This window comes from Charadrius vociferus, unplaced genomic scaffold, assembly GCF_000708025.1.
Source record: "Charadrius vociferus isolate BGI_N301 unplaced genomic scaffold, ASM70802v2 scaffold230, whole genome shotgun sequence".
NCBI lineage: Eukaryota > Metazoa > Chordata > Aves > Charadriiformes > Charadriidae > Charadrius > Charadrius vociferus.
Window position 1 is genome coordinate 108,453 of NW_009646500.1, and position 9,879 is coordinate 118,331.

At 39.9% G+C, this 9,879-nt stretch overlaps 1 protein-coding gene across 1 annotated transcript in view; it reads right to left on the minus strand.

Moving 5' to 3' along the window:
• The window catches only part of LOC104284852 (sodium/potassium-transporting ATPase subunit beta-1-interacting protein 2-like), a gene marked incomplete at its 3' end in the record, with an annotated part of 50,106 nt that extends 40,438 nt beyond the window's left edge, over positions 1-9,668 (minus strand). Inside the window, exons 1-3 of the mRNA XM_009883229.1 lie at positions 9,621-9,668; positions 7,218-7,274; positions 4,177-4,314 (exon numbers count right to left, since the gene is read on the minus strand). Coding sequence (XP_009881531.1) covers positions 4,177-4,314; positions 7,218-7,274; positions 9,621-9,668 — 243 coding nt within the window. The remainder of the gene's footprint in view (positions 1-4,176; positions 4,315-7,217; positions 7,275-9,620) is intronic.
• Between the last annotated feature and the right edge of the window lie 211 nt (positions 9,669-9,879).

A 9,879-nucleotide genomic window follows, 5' to 3' on the forward strand; every position in this document is an offset into this window, starting at 1 on the left:
GAATGGTTTGGTTGGAAAGGATCTTTAAAGATCATCTAGTCCAACCCCCTGCCATGGGCAGGAATATCTTTCACTAGATTAGGTTTCTCAAAGACCCGTCCAAAATGACATTAATACTCCCAAGGATGGGGCATCCACAACTTCTCTGACAACCTGTTCTAGTTTCTCACCATCCTCGTTGTAAAAATTTTCTTCCTTATGTTCAATCTAAACTTACCTTCTTTCAGTTTAAACCCATTCTCCTGTCACTACAGGCCCTAGCAAAAAGCTTTTCTCCACCTTTCTTACAAGCTGCAATAAGCTCTCCACAAAGCCTTCGCTTCTGCAGGCTGAACAGCCCCAACTCTCTCAGCCTGTTCTCATAGGAGAGGTTCTCCAGCCCTCTGACTGCTTTTGTGGCCCTCCTCGGGACCTGCTCTAAGCGATCCATGTCTTTCTTGTACTGTTGGCCCCAGAGCTGGACACAGTACTCCAAATGGGGTCTCAGGAGAGTAGAGTATGGGGGTAGAATCATCTCCCTCAACTTTCTGCCACGCTTCTTTTGATGCAGCCCAGGATATGGTTGGCCTGCTGGGCCACGAGCACACATTGCTGGCTTATGTCCAATTTTTCATCCACCAGTACCCCAAGTCCTTCTCTGCAGGGCCACTCTCAATCCCTTCATCCCCCAGCCTATATTGATTTCAGGGATTGCCTTGACCCAGGTGCAGGACCTTGCACTTGGCCTTGTTGAACTTCATGAGTTTCACATGGGCCCAGTCCTCAAGGCTGTTAAGGTTGCTCTGGATGGCATCCCTTCCCTCTAGCGAACCAACTCAGCTTGGTGTCACTAGCAAACTTGCTGAGGGTGCACTCAATCCCACTGTCTATGTCTTTGATGAAGATATTAAATACTATTGGTCCCAGTACATACGCTTGAGGGACACCACTCATTACTGGTTTCCACTTGGACATTGAGCTACTGAGTATAACTCTTTGTATGAGGTCATCCAGCCACTTATCCATCTAACAGTCCATCTGTCAAATCCATATCTCTCCAATTTAGCAGTCAGAATGCTGTGGGGGACCATACCAAAGGTCTTGCAGTAGTCTACATAGATTACATACATAGCTCTTCCCCTGTCTACTGATGCAGTTACTCCATTGTAGAAGGTTACTGGATTAGTCAGGTGACTAATTATCCATAGCAGACTGAGGAATATGTGCTGAGCATATTCCTTCTACAGAAGGAATGGGAAGAAACCGAGCTTCCAGGCAGAGCCCTACCCAAGCAAAAAGCATTGCTTCTTTCCAGAGCCCTTAATAATTTGCATTGCTATTACCTCTCAGGCATTTGCATTGATGGAACCTATGATAGCACTGCTAAAATCCACATTTACATGTCAGTCATTAGCTGGCTAACCTTTGTTCCTACTGAAATTCTTACTCTTTGTTTCAGCATAATGCTGTTAAGCAGTCCTTTTATCATCATTGTTTTCACAAAAAAAATGGCTTAATTATTATCTTTTGAAAAGATATCTTTGAACAGACACTCATTCCCACCCTCAGAACAGATGTTTCACCTCCTGCATCAATTACTCATTTATTGGTTAATGGTTTAGGTTTACAAGCAAAAATGAATGCGTTCTTACCAAAACTATATTAAGATTAACCCCTCTGGTGATATTAAACATCAATTTCCTGTCCTCTTTGTCCACCACAACTACTGCATCCCACGTAATCTGAATTATTTTCCAAGGCCTGAAACCACAGTCACCTATTCCCCTCACCCATTTCTAAACTTGCCTGTGACTTTTGCGAGTTCAAGGACACAATTTCACTTGTGGTGTCCCATCTTTCTAAAACTTATTTCCTCTTCTCCCTAAGCCACTGAATCATTTCTTTAAATCCCACCTTAAAACCTCCCTGCTCTCTTTAACCTATGATTCACAACCTCTGGAAAACATTTTGGTGATATCCTTTATGAAGCATGCACAGTAAAAAGAGAATTTATTGTAGTCTTGTTGAAGCAAGCTATACTTGAGGTACTAATGTGACTGTGGATTAAGGATCCTATAGGGTCCACTCAAGATAGATTGACCCTTGCAGAATCTTTGGAAGTCTGAGTTTTCACATCCACTCACCTGAAAACCTCACAGCTACATACTCGCAGGCTTATAGGCTGTTGTCTTTCTTTTTTGCCCTTGAACTCTTAACTTTACTCCTGGTGTCAGATAACATAATCAGTGAGATTTGCCCAGCTTCAACAAGGTGCCTATTCCTGGCCCAGTAGAACTGAAGAAAAGGATGCAGTTCCTTTATCTCTCCCTCCAGTGACCAGTACTGTTTTCCCCACCCTGACTTCAGATATTCTCCAAACAGAGCAGCAGTAGAAATGAAAAAAAATAACCACAGCACTTCTCTGTTGATCCAACTAAATGAAGGATGAAAGTTTTGTCATTGTTTCCTCATCTAAGCAGTCTGTCATAGATGGCAGATTCAGGTGTCTATTATAAAATCTGAGCAAGACAAACAATTTGATCTTAGATTGGTTCTACCCAATTCAATGAGAAGATGCAGGGAGGCAAACTCACAAAGCCAGATGGGCTACACAGTAAGGGTGAGGGGAAGCTCTAAGAAAAGATATGTGTGAAAATTAGTAGGATGGTGTGGCACAAACAGTATCATCATCTCATGTGAACATCAACTCATGTGAATGGTACCTATTTATAAGGCTGGTATTCCTTCCATTCACAATGCACTCATCATTGTAGCAGATAATTGTCTGTACTCCTATTGAAAAGCCCATTTAAATCTAGCTTTTTTGTTTAGCTCAGATAAGCATTTTATGCTCATGCTTGTTTTTATGACTTGGAATAGTCTTGGAATGGAACTTTTTACTCTTTTCATTGAACTGATGCTTGAATTTTGGGTTTTTAATTTCAAGCCTTTTGTATTGGTCAAAGCACTAGAAATGGAAGAAGAAAACTCAAGTTCACATTCACGAGACTCCCTGAGTTTTGACTTGAAAGAAACACTCTAAATATTTAAGGCTTGCAATATATTTTTCAACGTTAATAATATATGTTTTAGAATATATTATATTGTATGCATGCATAAAGACATCATACCTGTGGATACATGTTTTCTAGCTACAGGAAATCACAGAGATAGAAACACAGACACAAATGTTAATGTGTTACTGTTAGCATCACACTAGTGAAATATGGACGGCAGCACAGGAGTATAAGCAAAACCTTTCTATTTCCTGAGTGATTACTGGTATATGAGGGAACAGTATAAGAGGAAACAGACTTTGCAGAAGTAGGTACAGATTCAGTAGAGTTATTTTCATTTGACATGAAAATATGGCTGTGTACAGGCAAATCTTTTTGACTGCTGTGTGTCTCTGAAAAGTATACAAGTTTTAACTGAATTAGCAGTCAATTTTGATAGAAATATTGTTATGCAAATCTATTTCTAACAAAAGGTGTTCTGAACAATGGCTTTCAGATTTGTCATTCTGTCTTTATAGACCTACAAATGGAGAAAAAACTGAATGCAGAGTATGAAATGAGGATTTCATTAATACTGTATTGTAGCAGAGAGTACAGCAATACACAGTCTATGTATGAGGCGTAGCTGAATAAAGAAAAAAATGGATTAAAAATATAAAGGTCCAAATCTGTACTTTTATTTTTCAGCCCTCAGTCCATAACCATCAAAACCGCATTTCTTACCATATTCTCATACTTCATTTTCAACTTGGACTATCATTTCTAGAAGCGATATGCGTAACAGATTGGCACTCCAGCAATGATGGTTAATAACAATAATGAATAACTATAATAAATCATGGATCTATTGGGGAGGTCCAGTGTATTTAGGAAAGTTATGGCTAGCATTTATTCTAGCCCTAAATCCCTGTAATTCTGAGGATACTGCAATTCTTTAACCTGACTTCATTTCTTGAAAGTTCATATTGTCATGTAGCTTGTGATCATATTGAGTTTCAACTTTTGTAGGTTGTTACCACTTAATTTTTGCAGGTGTCTCAAAAGTATAATAAGTAAATATAAAACACTACAGAAAAAAGTTTGACCAAGATAAGATTTCTGTTTGATTTATAAGCAATAGAGTCTGGAATGCCTTTTTTTACATGCACATCAAAATGAGTAAATAAAATTAAATACTCACTCCTGTTATGTAGCGAGGTCTATACTGGATGGTTCCAAATAAGCCAAGTATGACTATAATAATGTGTATAAAATTTGCCAGGATGGGTGCCCACTGATAACCAAGGAAGTCAAATATCTGCCTCTCAAGCACAGAAACCTATGATTAAAAAAGAAAAGCATAAATAGATTAGAACAGACCAGAAAACATCTCTTAGGGCATTTCTGCTTCCCATACCCAAGATAATTGCCCCGAGTTAAAGAAATACTTCAGTCAGCAGTAAAATGAAATGAGTTTGCGATGTTTCACCTTCTTGTTTTAATGAAAGCTGCATTTCTCACTGACAGTTTACTGAGTTACATTCAGCTGGCTAAAATATTCATGTGGGCAATTCTATCGAGATACTAAACTGATCACTAGGATGGTATGTTTGCAGGAGGAGAAACACAAATCATTTTGTTATATACACCAGTAAATGCTATAATATTCTAGAGTATCGGTGCTGAAAATAAGTGGCAGACTTACGACATCTCAGTTACTTTGCTTCCATTCACAAACACCATTCTTCAGCCTAGTCCTGTGTCTTTACTTCTATTATTTTCCTACATTTTGATTTTTTCTCTTCCCTCTATCCCCAGCTATCCTATCGGTGGGCTTTTACCTGTAACCAAATGCATGCAACTTTTTTCTACAGACGATGACTTTAGTTTACCTCCTCCCACTGTCACAAACATCAGCTGAAGTATAACCTCTTAGCCAAGACTTCAGATACTTAAATCTAGAAAGTGAATTAAGGAACAATCTTGGTCTGTTGATGACTGTTTTCAGGCAAAACCATTCCAAGCAGATAGATTAGAAAGTAGAAAAACTGCATTTCTAACAGTATCAGAAGAAATAATTTCAGAATTCAAATAGCAGGTGTCCCTTAGCTGGTCCTCAAGCGTTATATCAAAATACAGCACTGCACCCAACCCATAGGCGGAATGGCATGTTTTGATAAAAAAAAATGATGTGGAAGAACGAGGGGGAGGAGGTGCTTCAGAAATTGGAGCAGAGATTCCCCTGCAGCCTGTGGTGAAGACCATGGTGAGGCAGGCTGTTGCTCTCCAGCCCATGCAGGTTAACAGGGGAGCAGATAGCCATCTGCAGCCTGTGGAGCAGGGGGATGCCTGAAGGAGGCTGTGACCCAGCAGGAAGCCTACTCTGGAGCAGGGTCCTGGCAGGATCTGTGGATCTGTAGAAAGAGGAGCCCATGCTGGAGCAGGTTTGTTCACAGGACTTTTGACCCTACAGGGGACTCACGCTGGAGAAGTTGGTGAAGAACTGCACCCTGTGGGAAGGACTGACATTGGAGAAGTTCTTGGAGGACTGTCTCCCATTGGAGGGACCCCACGCTGGAGCAGGGGAAGAGTGTGAGGAGTCCTCCCCCTGAGGAGGAAGGAGCAGCAGAGACAACGTGTGATGAACTGACTGCCACCCCCATTCCCATCCCTCTATGCCACTTGGCAGGAGGAGGTAAAGAATTAGGGAGTGAAGTTAAGCCTGGGAAGAAGGGAGAGGTGAGGCGAAGGTGTTTTTAAGAATTAGTTTTTATTTTTCATTACCCTACTCTGATTTGATAAGTAATAAATCAAACTAATTTCACCATGTTGAGTCTGTTTTGCCCATGACAGTAACTGCTGAGTGATCTCCCTGTCCTTATCTTGATCCATGAGCCTTTTGTTATATTTTCTCTCCCCTGTCCAGCTGAGGAGGGGAGTGATAGAGCAGCTTTGGGGGGCACCTGGCATCCAGCCATAGGGATTCTCAAAATTAACCTGGGGAAGTTTCTCTGCCATATCATTTTGAATTTGAAAGACCAGGGTTTCATGTCAACCTCTGAATTCCTCTCTACAACAAAGATTCCTTTCACACAGTGCATCCAGCTTACAGCTAGTCTTGATATTTTGAATCTACATAATCCAAGACCTTAATGAACTGATTTGTGCTATCCTACAACTTTCCCTAGCAAAGTAACGTCATAGAGGAGTTCCTAGAATCCCAAGACATAATATTCTAATGGTGACAATGTGATGAAGAAAGAAAAAGAAGGCAAAGCTGTATTAGGAACTTCATAAAATCTCAGACTCCCTGTACTTCTAAGTTTATCATCAAGAAATATTTCCTTGAGCCATGGGTTAGGCCGAACCAGCCACCAGGTGAGCAGGAGATTCTCCCCCCTGCCCCTCTTCAAAGAGAGAGGCAGAGGAGGGAAAAAGAGACTTACGAGTTTAGAAGGAACTAAACTATATTAATAATAAAATAAAAAGGAAATAATGAAATATATACAAAACCATATCAAGCTCCCAGGATGACAGTCACGTCACCAGCTGGCACTGGGGAGGTCCCAGACTGGGCTCAGTGACAGGCGGGAACTGGATTCCAGATCTGGATTCAGGATTGGGATCAAAGGCAGATGAACAGACAGAGTCCTCCTCAGACGCCGGACATTGAAGAAAGAGGGCTGACCCTTTGATCCCTCAGCTTTTATACTGAGCATGAGGCAGATGGGATGGAATACCCTGTTGGTCAGTTTTGGGTCACCTGTCCTGTGCACTCATCCCCACAGGTGGGACCCCTCTACGCTTTTCCTCTTCCGACCCTCCAACGGGGCAAATACCCAAGTGAGCTGCCCTTGGCTGTTATAGCAATAAGTATAAGCAAGAGCCTCTCTGCACACCATGCCTGGGCATCAACTATAAACATTTGTCTTATCACTCTGAGAATGAACAGTGTCTGCACAAGATGCTGTTAATTTCGGTAGCTGGAAGAGGCCTAGCTAAGAAGCAAAGTTACTGAACAAAACTGGTCCTGTTTTACTTCAAACCAGGACACCTTGACTAGTGACATTGTAATTTATTTTAAAAAGACCAACAAGTGGCATAAAGCAGTCTTATGTAGGTCTGTGTGAAGTCTATTAGGGGTATCAGCAAAAGACCTGCTACACCTTAAGTGCTGTTAAAAAGGTAACAAAGGAAAAATGCTCACTCTGAGCACAGAGCTCTTATTTTCATCTGCTGAACAAAGAGCAAATGAGAATAGCAAAGCAGTAACAAAAAGAGTCTAGACTGTACAAGCTTCTAGTATAGTAACAGTAGGCATTCAGCAAGCAAAAAAAATAATACAAAGGATGATGCAAATTATTCAACCAGTAGGAAATCATACATTTAAGTACGCCAGTTATAGAGGAAAATTGCAGCACGGTAGTTAATTCTATAAAAAAGTAGAAAACCTAATATTCCTGCTACAACTTTAGGTTAAAAGGAAACTACACTATCATGCATCAAGCACATTTTGGGTTTTTTGGTTTGAGTTTTTTTTGGTGAAAGACACAGTAGTTCCATCAAAATTTATTTATGGGGCTGTGTTGGATAAATGGCTATTCTATGCAAATTTTCACTTCCCACACACCAACGATTTTGTGGCTATGTTGAAACTTCAGGTAGGGGGACCTAACAGAAAACATGGCACACAAGGCAGGAGGTAAAAACTGGCTGTGCAGAACAAGCAGATGAGTCTGCCCCACCTCTGTCCCTGTGTATCCACCTCATGTTTGCCATAGGCAGACTCGCTATTAGACTTTCCTCTGTCACTCCAAGGACTCAGCTGTGTATGGGTACTGCTGGATGTGTGAAATGGCAGCGTTCTGGTACGCTGTGCAGAGATAAAATGCTGCAGAAATGCAGCTGCTGCTCCTTAGAAGATCAGACCACCTCAGTAAGGTGCATTGCAGATTTAGCAAATGGAAAATATAGGATAGAACTAGACCTTTATTCCCTTTTCCTGAAGAGATGAAGGTGAGGAGAAAATAAAAAAAATAAAAAAAAAACAAACAAAAAGAAAAACAATATGGAGTTAGTCAAACAAAATCTCATTGGGCCTGTGTTTCTAAAAGGGGAAAAGTGAAAAGTAGGACAAAGTACTGACAAAATCTATTAAAAACAGTATTATGTAGCTTCCTCCTCTTCCACAGATGCCAGAATCATAAGGGGTTTCCTTACATAGCAAGAGAAAATTTAGACCTGAATTTGAAAGATTTTTTTTTCCTTTACTTTAAAAACTTAAAATTTTTGGTTAACCAACTGTACCTCTTTCTACAAATCATATCCACCAGTTTCAAATGTTTAATGTTGTTTCAAGGAAATTACAGAGAGAAAAGAAAAAGTGTGACAAAAAAATATTAATCTTTAAAGTCTAAGAATAGATGAAGAATTGTCTGTTTTCTTTCTTTGTCTTCTTTTGGAAACAACAGTTTAAAATGAGAACAGGAATGAGGAAAAATGGATGCTTTGGATGAAAATTTTCTTACTATGGTAAGAAAAGAAAAATACATTTTAATTCAACTCCATTTTTATAATTCAGTAAATCCAAAAGATAGGGTTATGTAGCGTGAGTTCCTAATGTTAGAAAACAAAAATCCACCACATTGTCTTCTTAGGCTTCCAAATAAATAAAATATCATAGACAGATTATCTTATGTGATCACTGATAAAATTATAGCAGAGTTAAGTGTAATTACAGTGAACCATTTTTACTAATGCATTATTTTTTCCCAACTTCTGCTAACAGCTTTAAAAATAAATACAAAATAAAATCAGCCTGTATACTGTCAAGTTGGAATAGCTCAAACTATTTCCAGATTCTTGTCAGAGGCTGGTTGTTAATAGGTTAACAGTGTTACTGACCTTGAGGGATCTAAGAATTGAATTTCCAGAGGATAAAGAAAACCATTTTGAGATGATTCTTAAAGTATATGATTGAACTAAAATTTCAGACAGGAACCACAAAGGAGAAACCAGTCAAAAGATGATTTATAACACAAGCTCCAAAATGGAAAATGACAAAGTGCCTTTCCTCGGAAAGCTCCTTGAGAAGAAACTCAACCACGACTACTTCACAATGATACAGAATCAAAACTTTGCATTGATATAAATTACAGTGCACACAGTCACACACACACAAGGGTGTATGTATGGCCCCTGCCAGCCATGGCCCTTGGACAGCACACACAGCACAGAGGCGCCCAGTATGCTGGGGCCTGGGACAGGGTCACACTCAACGGATGGACTCACCAACTGAGTCACGGTAACAGGTTCTCAGTTCATTCCAAAGGAAAAAGAGAGTATTAGCTTAAATCATAGTGAAGGAGAATTAAGCAACCGTGGTTTATATCACGACTGCTGCAGACTAAGGATGAGCTACAGAAATTAAGCTTTAATCAGTAACTCATTAAGTCCCCTCAGCTCAATTGTGTTGCATCAGATGCCCACAGCTTCTAATCATTTGCTTGTGTTTTTAAGTTGGACATATAGTTTTTTAATGACTTTCAGTTCTTGGTTCTATGGCACAGAAAGTTAAAAAGACTCCAATAAACACCAATATTTTGAGCCTGTGGTTTATGAAAGAATTCTAATGCTAAAGCCTACCTGCATCATGTACAACATCCCCAGCTGACCCTTCCCCTGCACTTCCATCGTTCTGAGGCAGAATGCATATTTTTGTCATTCCTTAGAGAGGTTCATTTAATTTTTCATGAAAATTTCAGATAGTATCCCGAGATAGAGGGCCCAGTTACCCAGTGAATTCTCCACAGTTACCAGGCAGAAAAACAGAATAATATTTTGAAAGTCAAATCCATACAAAATACATCTATACATCTGCAAGCGTGCATGTGCATGCGAGTCA